Source organism: Zonotrichia leucophrys, chromosome 5 (genome assembly GCF_028769735.1).
Source record: "Zonotrichia leucophrys gambelii isolate GWCS_2022_RI chromosome 5, RI_Zleu_2.0, whole genome shotgun sequence".
NCBI classification, from domain to species: domain Eukaryota; kingdom Metazoa; phylum Chordata; class Aves; order Passeriformes; family Passerellidae; genus Zonotrichia; species Zonotrichia leucophrys.
The window spans coordinates 31,263,337-31,289,636 of record NC_088175.1 but is presented as its reverse complement, the minus strand read 5'-3'; the positions used below and the strand labels follow the sequence as shown (position 1 = coordinate 31,289,636).

At 39.3% G+C, this 26,300-nt stretch overlaps 1 protein-coding gene across 1 annotated transcript; it reads left to right on the top strand.

Annotated features, from left to right (window-relative positions):
• The first annotated feature begins 16 nt into the window (after positions 1-16).
• On the top strand, positions 17-25,285 carry GANC (glucosidase alpha, neutral C). Its single transcript, XM_064713882.1, has 24 exons — positions 17-190; positions 1,262-1,324; positions 2,513-2,621; positions 3,140-3,267; positions 3,804-3,986; positions 4,242-4,287; positions 5,640-5,706; positions 7,110-7,206; positions 7,806-7,986; positions 8,823-8,976; positions 9,378-9,613; positions 10,575-10,701; positions 11,669-11,748; positions 12,618-12,761; positions 13,147-13,243; positions 13,623-13,724; positions 14,225-14,468; positions 16,195-16,259; positions 16,797-16,873; positions 18,081-18,155; positions 18,563-18,676; positions 19,205-19,317; positions 20,807-20,910; positions 21,783-25,285. The coding sequence occupies exons 1-24, from the start codon at positions 162-164 to the stop codon at positions 21,890-21,892; spliced, it is 2,745 nt and encodes a 914-aa protein (XP_064569952.1). The 5' UTR covers positions 17-161; the 3' UTR covers positions 21,893-25,285.
• Positions 25,286-26,300: the final 1,015 nt, after the last annotated feature.

The following is a 26,300-nucleotide window of genomic DNA, read 5'->3' as shown; positions in this document are numbered from 1 at the left end:
GAGCGACGCTGGGCGGAGCCGCTTTCGGCTCGGCCCGGGCTGTCACCGCCCCCGGGTGTCACTCGCCGGCCCGGTCGCGTTTGGGGCCCGCGGCGTTCCCCGGCTGGCGTGGCGGGTCGCCACCCCTTCTCTCCGCGGGGGTCGCTCGGGGCAGCTCCGCCATGGAGGCGGGGACGCCGGGGGGAGTCAGGTAACGCAGCCGGGGAGGCGCTCCTCGGCCGGTCTCTCCTCGCTCCCGCTGGTGCCGGGGAGGCTCCACCGGTTTCCGCGGGGAGCGGCGGGGTCAGACCCGGCCCATGCAGCGGGTCGGGCTCGGGGCGGGCGTGCAGGGCCGTGCCGTGCTGTCCTCGCCGCCCTGCCCGGGCACAGCCTTCCCGCGGCGGAGCGGAGCAGCGAGCGGAACCGCAGCGCCAGGGGTAGTTGGGGCTGCACCGCGTTCATGCGCCAACAGAGGCACACGAACTTGGAGCAAAACCCGAAAGGACGTACGTGTCTTCAATCAAAAATGGAAAGGGCTGAGTGATCTAAGTATACGGTCACTGTGAGATCTCAAATAATAATCGAGGACTTGTAATTGTGACTGAACCTCAGTGGGTGCCGTCTGCATTTCCTATATTGCATGTATGGAATTAATAAGTATTCCGTAAGCATCAATACTTTATCTGCCAGAACTAATACTTTATTCCTTTCCATCTGAGCCCAGCATAATCTGGGAAATACTTTGGTGATAGACACTACTGGCAGCCCATTTTCTTTCAGGCAAGTAAAAAATTTACTGTTATCTAATAAATCTAAAAGTTACTTCAAGCCTAAGATAACATAGAGCTGTCATCAGGACCATCGGAAGCCTCCCTCCTTCGTCAGTCCCACTGAAGATTGAAGAAAAGGGTGCAGTATTACTTCCTTTCTGCCAGTCCTCCCCATTTCTCCATTCTTATTACTGGAAAATAATAATTAACTGTAATGACTGCAGAGGGAGGTTTGGCTTCAAAATGCATAAGAATTCAGCTATGCTGAAATCCATTTCTGTCATAGATTCAATCATTTCTCAAAATTTCAGGGTTTAAAAAGAAATGGTTCAGCGTGAAACTCTTCCCATATCTAAGCACAGTAGATCAAGGTCCGTCACATTTTATGTTGGACCAGAGTTTTCTTCACTGTTTTTAATCCTGACTTCTCTTGAAAAGGACCCCCATCATTTGATCATCCAGCAGGTGTGTGATGGACACATCTAAATACTTCCTTTATCTGCTCTTTCTAGTGTCCAAGATGAGGCTGTGGACAAAAGCAACTTTAAGAAATGCAACCAGATTGCTTTTTACAGGTATGGAGAATTGTAGTGTAGTTACGCATTGACTTTTAATCACAGCAAGTCTGCTACTTTCAGGATTTATCTTCCAAAGGTGAGCATTCCACTTACCTATCAGCAAGCAGTAATCAGCGGACTTTAAAACATGTAGTCTTACACCCAGAATGTCTTCTGTTAAAGTTCAAAAGGATCAGTCCTCTCTTCTGACAAAGCCACAGCAATATTTTAATTTAAGTGCACTCAGATACAGATTGTTCTCTTGACACGGATGTTTCTTGACCATCTGCAGTTCAAAGCAGCAGAACACTCAGTAGAAATCATTTGTCTGTGACAATAGAATTCTGTTGAGCAAATACCTTGCCCAGAATTCAGTGTCAAATCTAAATTCTAGCTCACTAGTCCCTTAAAGTTAACCTTCTGCTAAGTCATATTTCTCATCTCATTTCTAACTGTGCTCTCGACCTTTTTCTTCCCTTTGTAGGGTCTTTCCTGTGCTTACTAAAAGAAGTGTTTGTCTGTTGTTACACCAATTAGTCACTGACATATTTGGTTTATTAATGAAAAAGTTTGTCTTTAAGGTAGCGTCCAAGACAGTTATCTTCAAATACTTCGTAAAACCTGGGCTTGGCATGGAGAATTCTACAAACATTTGAAAGAGCCTTTATTTCAGGATCTCTGACCTAAAAACATTATCAGGGCCAAAAGCTGTAGTCAAAACTCTGTAGTCATCAAATTTATCAAGAAACAATTTGCTTGGTGCATATTTGAAGGTTACACATTACAAACACACAGTGTTTCATCACCTCAGAATGTAGAAGGTGTTCATTGTAAGTTACAGGGATATATGACAGAAAATGAAAAACAGATTATTCAACTGAAATTTCAGGGATAAATGAAAGAACAATAATGGAATTGTACAGCTAAGAACTGGACACTTAAGACTATTATTGTTACAAAAAGCCATACAGAGTGGTGATGGGTGAACCCCTGAACCCCTCTAACATCTCATTCATAAGCATTTAGGTGTGCTCAGAACTATATTCCTTATTTTTCCTCTTGACTTAAAGTGCTAATAATTGTATTTCAAGCTCAATAAAAGCTCAATAAAAATGATTAAATAAACATTTCTGACAATATGATGTCCCTCTGTATGATATAAGCTACAAGAGCTGGGGAGACCAAAAATAATTTCTATCTTGACAGGCGTCAGAAACTTCTACGTCCTGGAAAATCCCTGTATCGAGTTTTGTTCGATTCAGTCACATTAAGTGATGAGAATGTCAAATTCCAAATCATTCACGAGGAGAATAAGGTGAGCTACCATATAGCATAAGAGGGTGCTTACAGAAAGAGCAGTGAATATTGTCAACACGACTAATAATATTTACAGGGTTTGAGATTCTTCAGTGATAGATATTTAAGAGATAACACATACTATCAGCCTAAATATGTCCTTACTAATCAACATTTTAAGTTTTAAAAAATTAATGGCTGTATGAAAAAAGAGAAGACTTTTTTCCTAAAAAATATTTTTAATTCAGAGTTTTCTCCACTGTTTCAAGGTAATAAGTTCTTCTTTTGTAATGCTAGATATCAGATGCTTGAAGATAAAGAGCTCACTTAAAAGGCATTACATCTTCAAAGGGGTGAAGTAGAGTTAACTGGCGTAAATTCATAGGGATGATGAATTTTACTCTCAACAATGCTAAAGAACAATCAATCAGAGAGCAGGCATGTTTTGTTTCTTTCCAAACAGTAAGTGTTTGGTGATGCTGTGTTAAAAATAAGTAATTTTTATCCTTATGAGTTTATCTGTTTCTTTGCTCACAGGTTCTTCTACAAGTAGAAATTTATGAAATAGAAGGCAACATTTTCAGGCTTAAGATTGATGAGGCATCTCCTCTCAAAGCAAGATACAAAGTTCCTGATGTTCTTATAAAGGAGCCTACCACCCAGAAGTAAGCAATGGGTGATTTAAGTGATGATTATTTAGCACCTCAATATCTTATACACATTCCTCCTTTATATTACAGTACAGTTGTCCCTCTACAATATAAAGTTCCTACAGGAAGAGGAAACAAAAATGCATGTGGTTTATTTACTTTCAAAAATTTATGTTAAATACTTAGGAAAGTATTTAAAAAATAGAGAAAGCTTTATCATACACACTAGAAAACTGAGCCTGTTTGACCCAATCAGAAAATAGCCTACTTGTTACAATGCAAAGTTTTTACCTAAGGCATTACCTGTTAATGTGAAAGGAGTGCAAGCTCTGGATAGTTTTCATGGCAGTTCTGTAGCCACTTTTTGCACTGTGCAGTGAACCCTGATCACAGCATGTATTTCTGGCCTTCTTTGGCTTGATGTTAGCCTTGAGGTTTGTGTAATGTGTGCAGATATTCTCAGCCATCTTCTGTATCTATTGCTATTTAGTTGCAGCAGATTTCATGTGCTGTTGATTGATATAAAGCTGTTGTTGCTTTTCATTTGCCAGACTGTTCATATCCCACAAGGAGGCAGGTATTTTGGTACTGTCAAGTGTTAATGAGAACTACAAACTTCGAGTCACAGCAAACCCCTTCCAAGTTGAGCTGCAGTCCAAGGGTGAGACTGTTATGAGTGTGAATTCCAATGGTTTGTTGTATTTTGAGCACCTACAACCACCTCCCAGTGACAGGTACAGCATTTGTATATCTCATCATCGTATATACTGGTTGTGCTGTAGCTGAAAATAAAGTATAGAATTGCAATTTCTGAAAGCTCTTATGCACTGAAACATGACTTCTCTTTTACTTCATTAGTACAGTAAATACAAGGGGAAGTTTGTTATTTTAACAAACAAATTCTAGATCAATTAGCTGAAGACTGCTTTAATCCCTTGCAGTAGCCATTAACAATAAACTGATTATTTCTGTGTATTTGTTTTCATTAGAAAACCTACAGCACAAAATGAGGAGGCAGCAAGTGATTCCTCTAAGGTAACACATACTTACTGCAATTCAAGCAGGAATATTTTGTAAAAGAAAATTAAATTACATGTTCATTTTGTCCTATAGTATGTTTATAAATACAATCCAACCACCTTCAAAAAGGACCTGGTATAACATTTTGAGATATTTTACAAATTTATAGTTGAAGGAAGGTTTATGTGTTTTACCACCTTGTAGAAGGCATCAGTCAGGTAGATTTAGCCCAAAAATGTTTTTTTCTATAGCCTTTTTATTACTAATTTACTTCCCTTTTGTTCTCTTACTCGAACTGGAGTAGATGTGTAAAAGGGAGCTTTGTGGTGATTTTTGTCATTTCAAATTCCCTGTTCATTGCAAAGAGAGTTTCAAAAGAGCAAGACCTTTTTTATAACAGTCAAAAAATGTGTCTCCACATACATTCAGGCATAATACAGACATAAAATTCTCTCTTAAAATAGACCACGTGCTGGCAGCACATAGAGGCACATAGCAGTTTTCCCAGGAGGCTGAGCTGTGTCTGGGATATAATTTTAGCCCCCTGCAGAGCAGATGGCTGCTTACTCTGCTATCCTGTTATAAATGGCAGGAGCTGTGCTGCCTTCAGCATACTTATGTTTGAGCTCTGATTTCTGCCAGGGAAAGCACACAGCTGCAAGAGGCCACGTCCACTTACTGTGGGATGAATGTAGAAAAGAAAACTAGGGAAGACACTGCAAGAAGTGTAAATTCTATGACAATGAATTACTGGACACAAGGAGGTTAAAAGTATCAGTTACAGACACTCCAGAGTGTCTGAAGAGCTTTTTCTGTGTCTGACCTTTACTCTTTGGGGGAGTGAGTTGGTTCTGTTTGTATGTGTTTTTTCTGTTTGGTTCTACCCATGCATTTCATGAATTTATTCAACATCAAGGAGGAACACATTTTTCACAGTGAGAATAATCAGTCACTGCAACAACCTTCCCAGGGATGTGGCCTAGTCCCATCATGGGAGGTTTTCAAGATTTGTTTGGATTGGCTGCTAAATAATCTCATCAAGGCTCCCTTTACCATTAAAGGGTGGACCATGTGATCTTTTGAGGTCTCTTTCAAACTGGGCTTTTCTATCATTCTGTGATTCTGTCTAAGATCTCAAATATTATTTTATGCTGTAGCAGACTGCTTGTGTACAATATATGCACATCAGTTCTTCATTGTAAATTCCTGGAGCTGAATCTGATTTGTGGTTTTGATTTATTTATATTAGCCATATGTGGCCAAAAAAATAAAGCAGTATAAATCTCATGTGAACAATCATGTTTTTCTTAAAACTACATTATGTGTGCAGTTTCATTTGCTAGGCTTAGCTATTTTTGTTTGTACAGGAAAGACAAGAGGATCTAGGTCTCTGGAAAGAGAAATTTGGCAGTTTCTTGGACATCAAAGCTCATGGTAAGTCTCAGTCTAGTTCTGAAAACAGCTTTACTGTTTTGTATATAGCCATGTTCATTCATATTTCTGTCTGCTTTCTGTTTAGCTGCTTAATGTTTATCAATGTCCCACTTGCTCCTGCTTCTCAGTTGCCTTAACTTTGTCTTAATGAGAAATCAGTGATGGGTAGCAATTTGACAAAAACTCTGCAAATATTCATTTGATCTCTGTTCAAGAGGGAACACATTAAATGTGACCCATTTCATCAACTCACTGTATGCCATTTCTGACACAGCATTAACACTATCTGCATTGTCTGACTTTGTATGTATATATTGTATATAATACATTTTTTCCTTTTCTTTTTTTTTGTGTTAGTACGTAACATTGACTTCACCTGTAGTTTATTCTCATGTCATATCAGAAATCATGATATCTAAGCATTAATAATTGTCACAAAGAAACCCTTTTAAGTGTGGACTAAAAAAAGAGAATACGGAGCAATCTTAAGTGATAAAGACAAAAGTTATAGACACATGAGAGTGGTAACTCAAATAAAATTTAAATTATAAATTACCAAAATATATGATGATCTGCTGTCCATCCCCTTGTATTCTATATTAATTAAGTTGCTTGGCTTTGTCCATTACCATTATCATGCAGACTTTTATAGTGATCAGCACTACCCAGCAACTGCAGTAGAAGAAGGGAAGTCTGAAAGCAATTCCTTTTGGTGGCAGAAACTTCCTCAGTTCACAGTCAAGATCCAGAGGGCAGGAAGCTGTTGCCCTTGTTGTTTATGCTATTTCTCATGTCTTAGGCCAGCATCATCTTTTTGTGTTTTCTGTGTCAGAGGAATAAGGTCCATATGGTCAGATTCTGATCCTGAAGCCACTGTTTGTCAGTCTTCAGGATCTCAGGTTGCCTGCCAAAAGTTGCTCTGGGTTCAGTAGTGTGACAGGATGATATCACTGGTGGGGACTCTTGTGCATGCTACTCCCCTGGCTGAGGCTGAAGAGAAGACCAGTGGGAAACAGACAATTCAGATACTGAAGTTTGCTGTGCTGCAAAGTTTGGCTTTTAGGTAGGGGTAGAAACAGGAGATAGTTTTAAGTAGTTTCACTACAAAATAAAGAAGTGACCCATGGCTACATGGATTTGGGATTTTTTTCTGTTAAAGTGATTAATTTTATCTTGTTAAGAAGTTCAAAATCAAATGAAATATAATAAAATCTGTTTCAAATATTACCTCTATAGAACAGAAGTAATAATGGAAGTGAAGTTAAAAGGAAGCATGAAAGACTTAATTATTGAAACATTGAAACTTATTTTCTTTTGGTTTATCCAGTTGTGTTGCTCTGCTTTATTCCTTTCAGATAAGTCTAAGAACTCTGCATTCTCATAATTTAATATTATTTCCACAGGTCCTACTTCTGTAGGCATAGACTTCTCTTTACATGGATATGACCATGTTTATGGAATACCACAACACGCAGAAACACTTCTTCTCAAAAACACCAGGTAAAGGTGTCAAGGCATCAGACTGCTCGTGAATGCAGTGTCTTTTTTTGTTTGTTTTGTAAGAGAGAGCTATAACATAGTATTATTAATTTAACCCAGACAAGACCTTGAGATATGTGTATCATATAGTGTATTTTTTAGTGTAATATTTTAGTTAGTTGAATTGTAGCCCCTATCCATGCGGAGTAAGGCATTCTGCTTTCCCTAGTGTGCAGTTTCATGAATGGCCCTTTCTGTTCTCTCCCAATTTTCCATGCAGTTTTTTTCTGACTTCCAGGATTGGTCATGTTTCAGCAGAACTCATAAAAGAGCAATTCTATGGGAGGATGGGAGAGTTCAGAAATAATGTTTTAGGATTTAAAGCAAACTCACAGTAGTCTCCCTGGCAGCAAAACTCTCATTTGCTTCAGATTGTAAGGACCAAAGCAAAGAAGCAGTAATCTAGGCAGTCCATATTTCAGCTCTGGATGCTAAACAAAAGACTAGAACACAAAGCACTTACTGAGTATTCACCAGGTTTAGTGAGACAGCAATAGAATTAAAACTAGCCTAGTGCAAGGTGCTTACGTGTAACAAACACATCTGTTTGTTTGTCCTAGTGATGGTGATGCCTACCGGCTTTATAATTTGGATATTTTCGGCCACAAGATACATGACAAAATAGGCATTTATGGTTCAGTACCCCTTCTCTTAGCACACAAGCCTAACAGAACTTCAGGAATCTTCTGGCTGAACTCTTCAGAAACACTGGTGGATATTAGTACAAAGGCAGTAGCTGAGGTGAGAATTATTCACTTTCCTCAGAATTAAATTACAAAAGAAAGCACTTCAGGATAAGGCCAACAGGAATTTAACACTATTGGAGATCTTTTGCTCACTAATGAACAATTGTAAGTCTCTTCCTCCTGTCCTCCCTATTGCTAAATTTGTTGTATTAAACTAAAAGAACAAAGAGATCGCTCCTTTCAAGAGCCAAGTTACAGATTTTGTATCTTAACAGATCTACAGGAGGAGACAGAGAGAAAATACATAGAAAAAATCTACATGGATGTAAAGGGCAGAAAAAATGGTGGACAAAAATCTTGACGTTCACTTGGATTTTAGAAATTTTTATGAGTGTTTAAATTCTTGGAATTGCTGCAGATTTCTGCTTAGCAGGCTCATTCTTCTGTAGAATGTAATTGACCATGAAGAAACATAAAATGTTCAGGAAAGGAACTCACTCTTGAAACACAAACATGAATTCTGTTAAAATTGACACAGTGACAAGCAAATCTTGCTTTTCCAGCACTGCATTATGTGGTTAATTTTATTTTTTTATTTATTATATAGATATTACTCAAAGATCATACAGAAAATTCACAGTCCTTAATTATGGAAATGCTTTAATATTTTGCCACTCATTACTCATTTTTTCTCATAACCTATTACTCTACTTTGTGTAAGTGGTATGCAAGGTAAAGAATTGTGAAGGATTTATAAGAAACATTCAGTGTGTATTCCTACTACCTGCCAGGTATGTGGTGGTGAATTTTGTGTGTTCCCCTATTTGCTCCTTCATTGAATAAAAGTATGATAGAGAGAGAGATTCAGGTTTACCTTGTTTTCCTTCTAAGCACACTCCATCCAGATCTGCTGCAGAAACTGCTAAGCAGAGAGCAGTGCCTCTAACTGATGTTCGCTGGATGTCAGAAAGTGGGATCATTGATGTTTTCCTGCTGATGGGACCCACTGCATTTGATATCTTCAAGCAGTTTGCACAACTGACAGGTACTAACTGACATAATTGGAGTCAGAATGGCACGCTTATCCAGGAGATTGTCTGAGGAACGTGCTGTACCCAAGAGTGGGTCAATATTTACCTAGCCCATTGTGTGCAGGGGCCAGTTGTTCCCAAACTGCAGTGTGTAGATCAAAGGCTCGTGCTTTGTGAAGACAGGCCTCTATCCTTGTTTTCTGTAGCATTCAGAGCTGGTCGAACTTGCCTGTAATTGAGAAGCCAGCATAATCCCTGCTATCTGAAACTGCACCCTTAGATGAAGAGGTGAAATGCAGGGGGATAGAACGGCCAGTCACACGACATGTATCACAAGTATCAAGACATGCCACCTTTTAATGTGGAAAGACTGAATTTATTTAGAGTTTAATCTTGATTCATATATTCTTTCTAGGCACTCAAGCCTTGCCCCCACTTTTTTCTCTGGGCTACCATCAGTGCAGGTGGAATTATGAGGATGAACAAGATGTCAAGGCAGTGGATGCTGGCTTTGATGCACATGATATTCCTTATGATGTCATATGGCTGGATATAGAGCACACAGATGGCAAGAGGTATTTTACTTGGGACAAAAAGAAATTCCAGAACCCCAGAAAGATGCAAGAACATCTCAGGAAGAAAAAACGCAAGGTAAATAATATTGCAGGAAGAAAGAAAGATTTCTCTGTAGTGTGAATCTACCCAATCTAGCTTTAAGCATGGTACATCTGATACTGGAATCAGGTGAACTTCAACACATTAAATTAGACTATGTTGCCATCTGGTGATGCTTCCAGCATGCAAGCTCCCTTGTTTAATTCAGTTCCTTATACCATTTTATTATTTAGTAGTTTGTTCTGTATCCTGACAATCCAGCTAAATTTGACCCATGTGGAACTCCATCTTACAGAAGCGGCTCAGCATTGATGAACACAGCAGAAAATCTTTCTTCTTAACATGATCTTTCACCATTGATACTTTCTGTGGTCATTTCAGCTTTTCTTTGTGTTTCTGTATTTCTGTTTTTACCGCTGAAACATTTTCCTTGGAATTATTGAGTTGTAGAATTGCTTAATGCTTGATCTTTGCCAAAAGTCAATGAAGAGGGGATTGTTGAAACAGTATTCAAGTTTTACAGTCTCTCAATTGGAGCTGTAGTACTTTCTCGGCTCTGCAGTAAAGCAGCAGAATGTAACTGCAAAACACAATACTTGTTGCTGTTGTATGATACACAAACTAAAATAAATTTAACTGTCTTAAGGCGTATGATTTTAAGCAGGCACATGAACACAAAAGATATTTTCCCATTCACAGAATACAGCAGTGAATTAAACAGATTGTTTTTAGGGGTTGGGGTACTTGCTTTTATCTGAAACAATGGCTTTTGTCATTTATTTCAGAAGGGTAAGTTCATGCACTCCTTGTAAATTCAGGTCCTGTACACATGTCTAACACAATATATAAAAAACTGATATCTGCTTTTTAAAACTAGGGATGCAGCTCTCTTTACCTGAGATGAAGTCATTCTCTGCCTTTTAGCAAAAGTGAACTCTTACTGTTTTATTAAGCACAGCTGATCTTAATGATGTGTTTTATTTTCTTACCCTGACAGCTTGTGGTCATCGTAGATCCTCATATTAAGATTGATCCCTCATATACCCTGTATGCACAGGCAAAAGAAAAGGGATATTTTGTGAAAGACAGAAATGGGCAAGATTTTGAGGGCATCTGTTGGCCAGGTAAAAAACACTGTGTCTTTGTATTTTAAGCTGTTTATTTTAAAAATTTTGCAGAATAGTTTAATTGGGATGCATGGAAGCAGAATTGAATTCTTATATTCCTTTCAGATTCCTTACATTCCTTGCAAATTCCTTGCATTTGTTGTAAATATTAGTAATTATAATAAAAATTTAAAAATAATATCATTTATAATAATGGGGGAGGGTTGGTCCTCCCCATAATGTCCCAATTGCCTCAGCTGTATAAATTGCCTCTGCTATATCTATTGGATGTGCAGCTAGTGTCAGTGCCTAGAACTAGAAGTGTTGGATTTATTGATTAGAAGAGCCATTCCTCTTCCCAGCTTGTCTTGGACGCAGAAATGCAGTCTGGTCCATTGCAGTGAGCACAGCCTATGTAGGCTGGATGAAATTTAGCGAACCTTGATCCGGAGGACTTTGATTCAAGAGAAACACAGTGATTTGACACATTATGTTTCATGAGATCTCGTTGCAGGGAGGCAGAGGAGGTTGTCTCCCTTCTTTACAGACAGGAAGCACACAGTCCTGACAAAGGAATGATTACAGGAAAAATCAAGGACATATTACAACTTCTAGTAGCATGGTCGGATGTAGTTATTCAGCTTCTCAGTGACACTTTTCTGTTTGAGCTCAGAATACCAGTGGTGATGGCTTTCCCTGACTACTTGTTCACATGTGAACGTATTTGAAACTGCTAGCAGACATCCTTAAATGGTGCTTAGCTTCAGACCTCCTGAATCTAAGTGTGTTGACCTTCACAACATGGCAAAGGGTGTGCTGAATTCCAAGTCAGCCTGGAATTTGGTCTTGAGCTTTAATTTCAGAAAAAATAGCAACTACATTATTGCTGCCTATGGAAACCATTGTAGTTTTAGGCCATTGTATATAGGTGCAAAGACAATATTCTTCAAATCAGATAAATAATTGGGATCTCCAACATCCCCAGGTTCCTCTTGTTACCCAGATTTCACCAATCCTGAAGTGCGAAAATGGTACGCAGATCAATTTGCCTTCAAAACATACAAGGTTTGTATTTATTTGCTCTGATCTACATATCCCAGAAAGCCTGAAAAGGGAGGAGAGAAGATACTGTTTAAGCAAGTTGTTGGCCTTTGTAGCTCTATTATTGTGTATAGGAAAATGCCTTGATAAGCTGAAGTACCACAGAAGGATTTTCTCCGTGGACATATCTACACTGAGCCAGTTGGAACTCATATGCCACCAGTGAACACACACTCTTAGTTGCAGCAATATAAGGGACAAACTGCAGGCATTTTAAGAACCCATAAGCTAAAGCAGGTGCTGCTATTCCAGCCTTTACTACCATGATAGCACACAAGGAGTGATGTGGAAGTGCACTCTCACCCCTTAGTCACTTCATCCTGACCTTCCTGCCTAGTGCTGAAAGTGTCTGGATGACCATTGCTGCACACCTCCAGTTCCTCCCACCCTGCTTCAAAGTCCTAGTTTGCAGGAGAGTTGTTGAAATCACTTCCCTAGTAGACATACATAGTAGATATTTCCCATACTGCTTTTTCTCTCCAGCTTTTACATCTGGCCTTCTCTGATTTTTCCTAATGGCCATTTTATACTTCTCTTTTCCCTGCCTCTTTCCCTCACAAGAAAGCAGGAATAGCAAGTGCCTAACTGAATTTTGTAAGAATTGCAAAGATCAAGTGGGCTTGCAGGCTGCTACCCTGACTAGAAGGGCCTCTGAGAGGGATGAGATGACTAACTGGGGGCTTTCAAGTGACCTGAGAAGTGTAATTACCAAGTCTTGCTTTTGTCCTGCTGTTTCTACTCATACCCCAGACTGGCCCGACACCCACTTGAGATAAACACTCAAAATCACAGGATTGACTCTGTCATGACCTAATTGAAGCCCTGTGTCACAGGGATCCACTAATATCCTCTTTGTATGGAATGATATGAACGAGCCTTCGGTCTTCAAGGGGGCAGAACTAACAATGCAGAAAGATGCTGTGCACTACAACAACTGGGAGCATCGGGAAGTACACAACCTCTATGGATTCTACCAGGTAGAGTATCAGGAGACACAAACTGCAGTTTTTCTATGGAATATGTGTGATGTGGTACTTCACACAGTAGTAGGTATTCTATAGCCTTCATCAAGGTCTGAAACTCTGCTGGATATTGCAGTGTTTGAAATAAACTGTGATTGGTCACAAGAAAATGTGGCATCATTTGTGCCTTACTACCATAGTAATGTAAATTACATTGGTGTGACTACTGAATCTTTTTGTTCACATGTCTTCTAATAAGAACATGTTATTTAATAATAGGTATTATTTCTGGGAACAGATTTGCCTTAGCTTTTCTGCCTTAGAAGGGCTAAAAAGACAATGTAAAAATACCCTAATGAAAGAGTTTGTCTTCCTGACTTTTCCATTCATGACTTTTCAGCAAATGGCAACCGCAGAAGGACTCATCAGACGTTCTTCGGGAAAAGAGAGACCATTTGTCCTTGCACGATCTTTCTTTGCTGGATCACAGAAGTATGGTCAGTAAGGATTAGCTGAATGCCTTCCTTGTTGCTTTATTATATTAAGTTTGATGGATAGTAGTCTAGAGAGGACAGAAGCTGTTTTAGAAATACTGATGTGGTAAGCTTATGAGTGCAAGTGATTAAAAAAATCAGGAGAAACTGGCAGGGTGTGTATGAGTCAAAGGTAGAACAGCAATCTGTGTCCTGTGATAAATCAATAGCTGTTTTTATTGCCTATTTCAGGAGCACGGATTTATAAAGAAAAAAGAAAGGTGTAATGTACAGGAATTCCAAAGTAGTTAATGATTATTCTTGTCTTCTTTCCTTAACTGCAAGCATAAACTGAGATATACATTCAATTTTCCTGCATAGTCCTGAAACTGTGAATTTCCAGGGGCAGTGTGGACTGGAGACAACACAGCAGAGTGGAGTTACTTGAAAATATCCATTCCAATGCTTCTTACCATCAACATGGCAGGGATTTCCTTCTGTGGAGGTAATGAGTTTCTCACTGCGCATAAATTGTGCCATCAAGCTTGTATTCCCAAGGTAGACTTCAACACAGACGGTGGAAAGTTCAACAGCCCTCTGCATTTCCAGGTGGTTTCACAGATTAGTCTGGTTTCAGAAGCCTGAAACCGCTCTCACCATCATGTCTCTCTCCACGAACTTTAGTGCAGTGTTTTTTGTCCCATCTGGAGTAGCAGTCCTCAGGTAGTGTTCTGTTTACAGCATCACTGTGATAGTGCTCTGTCCCTCGCAAAATCACTCAGCCTTCAAAACCTCTCTTGAGTTGTTTTTTTTTCAAAGCATAACTTGTTGCACTGGTGTTTTACTCTTATTTGGACAAGCAGCTGCCCAACAGGTGAACAGAACAGTGAGCAAACTGTGAAATGCATGGATTTATACCCTTGGGATGTTTGTTAGAGGAAAGCTTCACATTTTCCAGAGCAATCTCCACAACTGTGTATTTTTATTTGTCTGCGCAATATCTAGCTGATGTGGGAGGGTTTATTGGAGATCCAGAGCCAGAGTTACTTGTTCGCTGGTATCAGGCGGGAGCCTACCAGCCCTTCTTCAGAGGTCACTCTAACATGGAGAGCAAACGGCGTGAACCGTGGCTCTTTGGGGAGAAGAACACCCAGATCATCAGGAGAGCCATTAGAGAGCGCTACGTCCTCCTGCCCTACTTATACACTCTGTTCTATCGGGCACACACGGCGGCTGAACCCGTCATGAGGTAAGAGCATGAGCCAGCAGGCCTAGAGGGTATCTGCAGGAGCTTACTTGGAGAAGGGAGGCTAAATTACCACCTCTTAGTTTTGTAGTTACTTATTTGACTATTAAAAGGGAGAAAATCAGACAAAAGTTCTAATAGTGAATTCTCTTTTCATGCATTCTGTGAGCTTTGTTAGGGCTCTCAGAGGAAAATTATGTTCTGAGTTTTTCCCCAAATGACACCTGGAACACACTAATTCAATAAACACATTGCAGTCTTTGAACTTTTTAGAGTAGTCTGGGCTTCAAACTTTTCGTCGTGATAAAGACCATCACATAGTAGTCCAGCCAGTACATAAAACAGTGCTTAATGGACTGTGAACTTGACCTGGAAATGTAACTGCCATTTTGCCTCTCATAAAAATATTTGTTACTGCTTAACTGTTATCGTTATAAAAACTTATTTCATATTAATAGTTTCATCACTTTTTTCTGCAATATTGCTTATAATGCTTCTTTTAGTAGAAAATTTAATAATCTAGAACAGAAATGAAATTACAAAATAAATTATTTGTTCTGTTGCTCTCTAACCTCTTAAAAATGCACGTCTATGGAACTGAATGCAGCACTTCTTTTGGGAGGAGACTAATGTCATTAAGCTCCCTGGTATAGATTATAATCTGTGTTTGTTTGTATTATAATCTGTGTTTGCAGTTTCCCTAGAACTGTTCTTTTGCTCACACTTGCCTTTATATTTTGTTATGCAGATACATCTTACATGTTTTAGAAACATAACAGTCTTTTTGACAAGGGTTGAGTGGTTTGAGTTTTGAAGATAATTGAAGACTTAGTAGTGTGTGTCTGTCTGGACCTGTGTAGGTGTAAATGCACCTGTTTTATGCACTGACAGAAACAGTGGGTTTCTGTCTTCCTTGAAATGAAGCTTTTGTTTGCATGGTAACTGCCCACAGTATTAAATCACACTTCATTGTGTTAAGTTTGCTGCAGTAGGTACAGAATTAGAGGGGAAGTGTATTTTTCTCACTGAGACAAGCAGAATGGAAGGTGTGTCTCATTAGCAAGCACATGAGCAGCAGGACTGCAGTGAACAGGTGGATGCCTGTGTGTGAGCAGGTGAGCCAGGCTTTTGTGTAAAGAAACGCAGACCCTGTCTCTTAACAAGCTGTTGTTGTCATAATCTCTCAAACTTTAAATATACAACTCCTGTTCCATAACCAGATGGTTATTACACTACACTTTTTTGAAATAGACTGAAATGAGCTTCTGGTGCAGGTTTTTCAGGAGTGGCCAAGGTGAGACTTTCTATGAAAAGCAGCAGGGAGCTGTTGAGAACAGGAAGGATTGTGCTCCAGGGACTAGTTCATCAGGGGCCAGCATTGCTGGTAGACTGGGACACAAAGGCTCACTCATCTCTCCTTTGATAGAAGGAAGGCAAATGTAGTGCAAGGTTGTAAGGAAGAAGGCAGGAGGGAAGAAATTGATGCCACAGATGTAAAGATAGGTATACTGGAATGTCTTAACCCATGCTGTACTGGGGACTCTCAGCAGGGGCAAAGAGGCACTTTGAGTCACTGACACAAAAGAGAACCTTACCCTATGTTCACTTCTTGGTAACTGTGCCTTGTAAAGAGAGGGAAAAAATGGAGCCTGAAAATGCCAGAAAGACTTGAACAGGTTGATTGGAGAGGAAAAATGTAACTGAATTCCATTATCTTTCTTTTCTACAGGTCTCTCTGGATAGAGTTTCCAGGGAAAATGGAAACTTTTGATGTGGAAAATGAGTACATGCTGGGTAAGCAGGTGTCTTGTTCCCTGCAACTTGAGTTAAATATTTTTGAGGTGTTGCATGAGAAAAAGAAAATATTAAAACACTGCCCAAGACTTAAAAAAATTGTAATTGAATATAGAACTTGAGAATATAGAACCTCTTTAAGGGACCTCCTTTTCGCAGCATTTTGAAAACGGAGGATATAGGAGATACACAAACTCACTTGTATCTCACTAGTCACTTTGAAAAAACATTATTGCTTTTGACCTGAAACATCAAGTTCAGTACAGCAGCTAAGATCTGCTTCAAAAATGGCAGTAGTAAACAACTACCACCCAAACATGATTGGTTTGTACTGTGGTATGTTTGGCTGCTAAAGTCAGTCAGCCATCAGCCCACTACACAAGCCTTTTTCTTCAGTAGAAAGTGAACCTAAGCATATGACATGCCCAGGCAAGCTCCTGGAATTGCTGTGGGAGCTTGACAACCCCAGAGCACACAGGGTCTGCTCTGGGAAGATGCAGCCTTGAGGACCATAACTGTATTTATGTTTTTCTCCAGGAAATGCTTTGTTGGTACATCCAGTCACAGAGAAAGAGGCCAAGACAGTGACAGTTCTGTTTCCAGGGTCAGAGGAGGTAAGGATGTATATGAATTGCTCAGCTAATCATCTCAAAGAAGTATTTTATGCAGAAACCTTCCAGTTCCCCATCTAACAACTGCTGAGCACTAATGCTGTGGCAAGTCTTTGCTGGCCATGCTGTGCCACTCTGAGCCCTTCCTTCCATGTTGATGCCTTGCTTGCTTGGCTCACAGGTAATTTGCTTTCTTGCTTTTCCACAAGCTGCTGCACAAATTTCAAGTCACCTACAGTTTAAATCTCCCTTCAAAGCTTGCTCATCAATCACCACGAAACAGCTTCCCTACTCTGTCAGTTACCTTTTTGCATGTATTTCTCTTTGGGTTGAACTTCTCATTTTATGTAGGAAAAAAAGGGAACTTTGAAGAAAGGTCAAAAGGTAATCAGAGGGGAACTGTGGGGAGGGAAATTTTAACAAGTCAAGCCTCAGTAGCCTGGGACATGTATAGCAAACACTGACTCATGCAGAGAGCAGTTCCTCTCTGAAATAAAGGTATTTATCCACAGGATGGCACAGTGGTTCACTCCTACCAAGAGCATTTGGCTACAGCAGCAGTGAAGTGGAGGAAGGGAAATGATTTGGGGAAAATAGTTGCTAAGGGAAGGCCTGAGACTCTAGAGAGTAAGCAGCAAAAAGGGGTGTATGAGACCATGCAGAGTCTTGTGACTCCACTAACTGAGAACAGTTAGAATTCTTCTCAGTTTAAGGAGAAAAACAGACTAGGCTCTCCAGACAAGTTAAGGAAAATACTTTTATCAAGATCTCTGTGGCAATTGAGTGCTTGGCACACCTAAAGTACTTAAACCTGCTGCCAAGTGTGGTGCATGGGAGATTCAGATGCAGCTCCCTTTTGTCACCTGTTACTAGCAACTTTGTTGTTAATTTTCACTTCAATATAAATATGCTTTTTCAAGAACTGTATTTTTAAAAAAATTAAATAGTTTCATTGTTTTGCACTTCCAGATGCTTTAAGACATACAAGACATTATGCAAACGGTAGAAAAAGTCAGATGATTTTTGTTCTTCAGAAATTACAATTTATTCTTTTCATCCAGAAGATCATTTAATTTAAAAAGTAAATGCGTTTTCTTGCCTATCAAATAGGTTGTTAGGAATACTGACAAGTCAAGGAGAGTAACTGCATCTACGGAGGGAAAAGATTTTGGCATATGTGTCATGCTCATTCTTATTTCATTTTTTCTAGATTTGGTATGATTTCAGAAAATTTAAGCGAATGGAAGATGCGGGCACAGTGAAGATCCCGGTAACACTGGAGAATGTATGTTTTTGTTTTAAAATGCTACTTTTGTGGAGCAGAAAAAAACCCCAAGCTTTTGTTTTGTCAGTATTCAGAATCAGAAAAGTTACAATTTAATTTCCTTGTAGAAATGTAATCTAAAATAGCTTTTGTATAAAACTCCCATCTCCTCTGTTGTTAGATTAAACCCTACTGTGTCCTGGTAGTAAAATGAGGTAATATAACAGTTACTTTTCCAAGCAAAATTATCTTGCTTATATACATGCAGAAGTTTAATACTATTACCATTGTTAGTTGAATGATTTTCTTTATATATTTGTGGTAAAAGTTCATTTCTAAGTTGAGCAAACTTCTGTTATCTCTGATCCTCGTTAAAATTGCATTATCGGAGTGCAGGAACCTTTCTGCCCTGGCTTTGTGTTTTGCAGATTCCTGTATTCCAGCGGGGGGGCACTGTGATACCTCTGAAGACCTCAGCTGGAAAATCCACTGAATGGATGATAGATATTTCTTATGAACTCCACGTGGCCTTAGATGCAGAGGTATGCTGGGATAGTGTTCCCTTTTTACAAAGATGTCTTCTACTCTGTCTGACCTTTGTAGGCCCTGTTTGATCAGCACAATGGCATCTACATTTGAGTGCCCAATGGCTCTTCTCCAAGTGTGTGTTTGAGGGGACTCAGACAGCTCCCCCACTGTCCCCTCTAAGCATGACTATGTGAGTACAGCAGAGCCAGAATATTTTTCTGACTTTTTTCAGCCCTTGTCTAGTCCCTTGGAGGGAGGAGCAGAGAATGAACAGGCCAGAAACTTCCTTTTGGACACAGAGAGGGAACTTCCTACAACTGTCTTTGCTAGTAAAGAGGTGACATATGGCACCTGCATCAATTTACAAAACCAGGATGTCCAGCAGTCTCAGAGCTGGATTGCTTGAGCCTTCCAGGGATACAAGCTGCTAAAGAAAAAAAAATACACACCTTCAATATGAAGCATAGCATATAGTGAGACAGTTTAATTATTCAACACTAGAAGTTGCTGTTATATTGTGCTCTATCTGGTGTGTTTCACAGGCCTGTGCCATAGGTGAGCTCTACGTAGATGATGGGCATTCATTTCAATATCTCCACAAGAAGCAGTTCCTGTATCGGAAATTCACTTTCCACAAGAACATTCTCTCTTCCAGGTAACAGCAATCATGGACAAAAGCCACCAACACACTGTCACTGGAAATGCCTGTTCTAGTTCATGAGGCCTTCTTACAAAGGTAGCAATATTAGTCTCATCTGTTGCTTAGTGAAGTCCGAGAGAGTGCAGAATCTGTCATAAAACTTGCTGAGGTAAATAGTGTTCTACAGAAGTCTGAAGGCAGTGCCACGTGAAATACTGAGCTGTCTTACATTGTTTCAGTGTAGTCAAGATTCTGCAGATGGACACAAATATAAAGGAAGTCATTAGAAAGAGTACAGCCTATCTGAGAGACAAAAAAGATAGATCAGGAGATTTGCAAGTATGCAACACCTGGAGCGTTTATATTTTCTAAGATTTGTTTTCTAACATAATCTTTGCTGAGAGGGTGGTCAGTCACTGGAACATGTTCCCCAGGGAAGTGGTCAAGGCATCAAGCCTTTCCTAGTTCAAAGCACATCTGGATGATGATCTGAGTCATGTGGTTAGGTTTAGGTAGTCCTGCAAGGAGCAGGGAGTTAGCTTGATTCTTATGTGTCCTTCCAACCTGAGATATTCAGTGCTTCTGTCTGGGAATCAAAACCACACCTTTGCAGTCTCCCAAAGTAATCAACAAATTCACCGTATATATTAGCATGAAGAAAAATACTTGAAGGGAGGCACAAGCAGATACCCCCTGCAAAGGTTCAGTGACAAAACCTAAAAGCCAAAGAGATGCCAAAAATGTACTATAACACTTTTGCTATTGAGGTGCATTGCACAGGGGGCTGTGTAGTGCATAAATGGTGATTCTACAGACATTTTTTATTCTTTCAAGCTTCAAAAGTATGCAGGTGTTGGTCCTAAAGCTACAAAATTTAACACAGGGCAAAACTAGTTTAGCTTGTATAATGTGGTTAAAAGTATACTTCAAATCTCCTTATATGGAATATGAAATCTGAAAAGCTTAAAAATTCAGGATGGGAAAGAAAAATGTTGCTAAATTGCTAGCAAATCTAAAGTTGAAAAAAAAAATTTGATATTAATAACATCCTGTTCGTTAAAAAAGAGGTGCATTTTGATTTGATTTGAGGTTTTTTTAGAGCTTTTTAATAAAAATTGAATTAGTTACAAAATTAAACATAATTTTGTCTCAAATTGAAATATTTTACATGAAAAAAAAAGTTTAAAAAATTAGCTTTATATTTAGGAGTTTTGACTACTCTTTTCTGAAAATCCAGAACTTTTCTGGTTCTCAAAGCCATGCTTTTTGCCTTAAAATAGCTTATCAAACTGTTTTTCTTCTGACTGTGAAATCTGATATGCAGTGAAAAAATCAGCTGACAGTGGGAGAAAGCTTTACTTGTTTTTAAGACAAAGGTAAATAGAGGAAAGGAAACCAGTATAGGGAGCTTTCAGGATGAGACTGAAGTAATAATATTTGTGTGATACTGAATTTATTCTGAAGGAAAGAAATTGATGTATATGAAATTATTTTCCTTTTTCAGCTGCGTAGATGAAAGCGGACAATACCACACTACATGTGTAGTTGAACGGGTGATAATTCTGGGATTTGGAAAGCAACCCACTTTTGTGACAGCCAGTGCCAAGGGTAATGAATTGACTTCTATTTTACTACCATTCTTTTCAAATTCTGTTGCTCTGCTGCCATTCACCTGAGGTGTCAAACTGACAGGTCTGCAGAAGAAGTGTTACAGCTTAGGAAGCCTCTTTGTTTAGCTTTCTTTGTTACTTTTTTATATCAAGGACAGAATTTAATGAAAGGAACCAGCAGCTATTCACCACTAATACTACATGCAGAACTGAAGAACACTGACTTTGAAAGATGATAAATACATCAGTAAATGTGGTTTGGAATGAACACATTCAGACAACATGAGCAGAGATGGCACTTCAAATGAAAGCCTATTTGCTTAGGTCTGTTAACCTGCCTAGTCTAGAACAGGAAACTTGCAGACAAACCCAGATTTACTCTTCTGTTTCCATGCTCATCCAAAACCTCTGGAGTTCCTGACTATATGGAGATCTCTAGAAGTTGTGAGGTATCCCATAGGGATAGGCAGTAGCAGCTACAGAAGGAGCATACAATTTCTGGTTACTTTTCAAGCATGTCCCTTCATTTTGAGAGTCATGGGGAAATGTACTTTCTGCCTCCACCTGTCAAGGGTGCCTGGAGGAACACCTGTGCAAAAACCAGGGTGATTTTTTTTCAGAAAAAATCTTAAGTAGTTCCATAGTTTGATGTACCATAGTTTGAAAGATCAGAAAAAAAGAAATACTTACTTTCTTATTCCACAGCATTCTTATATGTGTGCTGGGAAGATTTGACTTCTATTTGTTTTTTAATCAATCCTTTCCATCAGTTGCAGGGACAGTCAGAACTAAAAACTGTAGAGTCACATGTAGCTGTGTTTCAGAAGAATTCTTTTTAAATTAAATAGAAAACTCTCTTGTCCTGTTCAGATGGAAAAAAAAAAGATGTGGTTTTCACATATGATATGAAGACCTTTGCACTGACGCTGGAGAACTTAGCCCTGAGTGTTGATGCTGACTGGGAGATCTGTATCAGCTGAAAGAAGATGCAACTTCTTCAGAGAAACTGTCCATTGAGAGGCTGAGGAGAAATAAACTGAGAGGACTTCAGATGTTCACTTGATTCCAGTTAAATCAACAAACGTTTTCCACCAACACATCCAAACTAACATTTCTTACAGTTTTTCTTTTAAAGCATCAGTTTGGACTTGGATAAATTTTCTGTTCAGCAAAAGTAATAGCACTAGGATTGTATCTTTGGGGAAATAAGCTAACTACTATTTGCAATAGACTTGTTTCAGTTAAGCATTAAGCTTCAGTTCTGCCTTCACTTACAATAAATAATTATGAGTTGGTGGGGTGAGATTGTGGCTTGTTGGCACATGCCTTAATGTAAGTATTTGAAAATCACACTGTTCAGAGGCTGTTGCACTTGAGGAGATCTGGGCCAGTGCAACAAGCAGCATCAGCAGGTATGGCAGACACAGAGGTTATCACCAGAGTTCTGCCTGCCAGCTGCCTTCTGAAAACAAACACAGAAGGAGCCACCCAGTGTGATCACAGACACTTCTGCTTTCCAGTCCTTATGGCAACGCAAAATTAGCTGGTCTGCACGGGAAAACAAACAGCAGGCTGGCTGGAGGTGAGGGTTGGGTAGCTTGTGCCATTCGTTTGTGCAATAACAGAAGACAGTAATGTGGTGGTGCAGAAGGCTCCCTAACAGCCAGCTTTGAAACTTGGATTTCAAAAGGGCACAGGTACTACTTAAAAAAAAAGTTTTCTGTTAGGAAGGAATTGGCACTGATGATTGAATGTCATTGATTAAAGGCAGCCCAGTGAAGAAGCTATGCTTTCCCAGATCTTCCAAGTCCTGCCAAGTTTTGGCTTCCTTTAGAAAAGTTTTAGTCATGTCAGTTTTTATTATCTGGCTGAGATTTGAGCTAGGCATTTATGAAGCAGAATTTAATTTTAATGGGATTAATTCTGTGTGCAGGCATCCCACTTTCTCTTAAAACTCAGCCTAATGTTCCCTTGCCTTTTTTTCCCACTATCTCTGCAAACAGAACCGGTAGTATGTTTTGATGCTTGCTTTGCTTGCAGAGACATCCTGAGTCTCACATCCATCACATCCTGCCTGTTTCCTCAGGCTTTTCCATCTTAGCACCTCTTTTCACAGGCTGCCATTGCTCCACAGAGTTTGTTTACCTTTCCATTTGCTAAACTTGCGTGCTATATTATTTTCAAACCAGTTCTGTTTTGAGTCCAGTCTGAACATGCCATTAGTTGGGTTTCTGGTTTTTCTGGATTTCTAGTTAATTTAATTTCTTTTCGTTAGATAAGGAAGTAGTTTCTAAAGACATCAGTAAATTAACTCATAGGAAACAGAGAAGGATGGTCACCATTTTTGCCAGCTAAAGGTAACATAACATTACTAATCCCCCCTGTCATTCCCACCTGCTGCTGTTTGTCCTCTGTAGGGCAGATTGCTGGGAACAGCAAGCATGAGAGCAAACTGTGAGTGCTCTTGACTACTCAAGTGTAGTTTGTTCCCCACCAGACCCTTAGCTCCCTTCTTTTATATTCTGCAGAGCTATTTGTCAGCACCTTCCAGGAGACAGTGTGAGCCTCCACTCCAGGAACTGGCAGTGTGAATACTGTTGTGCTTAATGCAAATGTGCTAATCCGGGTAGAACAGCAGCAAACAGATCTTTTGCATCTGTGAAAAGAGAGACAGACCTTATTTTTCTATCAACTTCTAAGCTTTGATTGATGATTTCTTACTGTGTTTAAGTATAGCAGTGCTTCTGACAAGATACAGTTATTGTCTTGGGTAATTTAATAAAATATTTTAACTGCTATTTCTCAAATTGGAAAGTGAAATAAAGTGAAATGAAGCAAGTTACATGCCTTTTTCCTTCCAACCTTCTTTCTACTGCTAAGAATCACTAGTGAGTATTCTTCCAAGGGTACCTGGTGAATGTGAATGGCTTGCCTTTATTCTCTGGCCCTCAGTAAGATATCTGCACCATAGTAAGTACTCATGGGTCAGATTTTCAGTGGTATGAAGTTCCTAACATCTATGGATTTCAGTAGAAATTAGTTGCTGAAAATCTTGAGTTGGGTCTTCAGATCTGATAAATTTCAAAGAATATGATTTACATTGCTGTTTGTAGTAACTCACATTTTTTTTCACATATTTATGCCATAAATGAAAAAATAAATTTTTAGTATATCTTTATAAAAAGTAATAGTTCTATTAGTGAAAACAACTGGAGAGAAAACTCCATACAAATTAAATAGCAATATTAACATTTAAGATTAATTCACTAATTCATTGTTACTGTTGAACAGGTCAGCTATTTGAGTACTTCTGCTTACAGGAAGTTCCATCACATACAGGATTTAATTCCTGAGTATTTGTTTTGCTGTTAGTATTAGACAGCACATCCATTGTCCTCTATGGAAAACTGTGTTTATTTAAAGACACCATTTGTCTTTTACTAGCAGCTCCTGTAAAAAAAGACCAAAATCCTGCATAACAAACTCATCTTTCCAGTATGAAAAAGGAAAAGGAGAAATTGTATTTTAAACAGGTGTAACTCCTGAACATGCCTAAAGAGCAGCATTGGTGTAGAAGTGAGAAGTGCATGTCCACCTCTCATTCCATATGCAGGCACTGGCTGATCTGTTAGCTCTAGCAGTAGCAGCAGGTCATACCCTGGCACTTGCTGACAATCCCAATTAAAAAAAAAAAACCCAAAACACTGCTAATTATTCACATGATCCTCCCCAGCAGCCCACAAAGAGTTTCTCAAATGTCATACCCCTACAATTCTTCCAGAAACACAGCTCTGTATATAAGAGGTGCACTGAGCAAAAAGGGAGAGTAGGAAAGAAAAAACACATGCACAGGCTGCAAAATGAGCACTTTGCTGAATTGTGCAGTGAAAGGCCCTTGTGTCTCAATATTTGCCTATCTTGGAAAGAGTGACACATAGCTCTGCCAAGCTGTCCTGCAATGTAATGTCAAGTATGAGACCTGCAATCCTGGCATCTAAATGTAAAGAGGAAGTCATCAATTCTGCATCTGAAGAACCTACCCTAAAGCAATTGCATTCCTATTTTCACAAATGCTTGAATCTGTCTTTTTCAATTGCCCTGTTGGTGCAAGAAGGCTTGTATTCATGATAAAAAGAAAAGGATTTAGGCCACCTAAATCGCCTAAAAGACTGATGATTAATATTCCTAGAGGTTAGTCAAGCTTGCCAACTTTATATTACCTCTTTTAAAAGTTTCTCCAGTGGAGTTTTCTTTAATGAGCTGTAGAGTTTGTCCACTATACTGTTGATTTTAAATGTGTAAACTGAGCAAATGGCTGAAGAAAAAAACCCATCAGTGCTTTGGAAAATGTCATAGCCCTAGGCCAGAAGGTCAGCAATGTATATGTTAGCCAGAAATGAGTATCATTAGGCAAAAATAAAACTGATGTAAACCTGTGATTGAAGACTTCCCAATAAAGAAAAATCAAGGTATTACTGTGCTTTTCTTGACATATAAATATTGTCACCTTTTAAGGAACTGGGTTACAGAGAAAAGCAATATGTGTTTAGATTTTTGCTCACAGAGGCTGTGAATTTGTCCCTTATCCCACTGTTGTATGAAAAATACATGTGTAGAGTCAGATGTTTCCTTTAACTTTGGTATATCCTAACACATAGAGAATAGCCCAGTTTCCACACTAGGCTCTATAAATGTTTCAAAGTTTACACAAGAAGTTGCTTATATTATGGAAGTTAGCTATTATAAGGTGAATCTTAGGTTGCCGCGCTGCTCTCCAGAGGAGCCAAACAGAGCTGGCAAGTGACCTGACCTCAGTAGCATCAAATAGCTCCTTTTTCACTATTAGAAGTGTCTGCTGATCATCTCCTCTAGTAGCAAAAAATTGTCTCTATCTTTTCTGCCACAAAGGGTAGAAACAAGTCAAGTACAACAGTTCTTTCAGTAGTGTCAGGACCATTGCCTGGCTGTACTTTGTACATAACGTTCCTACACCAGCAGGAGTTTAGCTTCCAGTTTCACTGTTCCCTCTACTTAAGGAAAAGATGAACTGCTTGCACCAGGAGTCAGCCCACACATAGAGCCCGTCCCAGGAACATGCCTGGCCTCAGCACAAGCTGCACAGAAGACTGACACCATCTCACTAATGCCCCCCCTCTCATTTTCCCTCTCTCTTTGCCTGTAGTTATTTTTAGATTTCACGGTTAAAGCTTGTCCCTTCTGGACACTTACACACACAGGACAGCACACACACACGCCGTAGATACAACTCAGATACAGGAGTGAGCCAACTGATCATCTTGTCTCACATCAAGCAACAAATTCCAATTTCTGATGACAAAATATGGTCCTTTAGGAGGATGCAAAGCCACATGGAATTTTCTGGCTCGC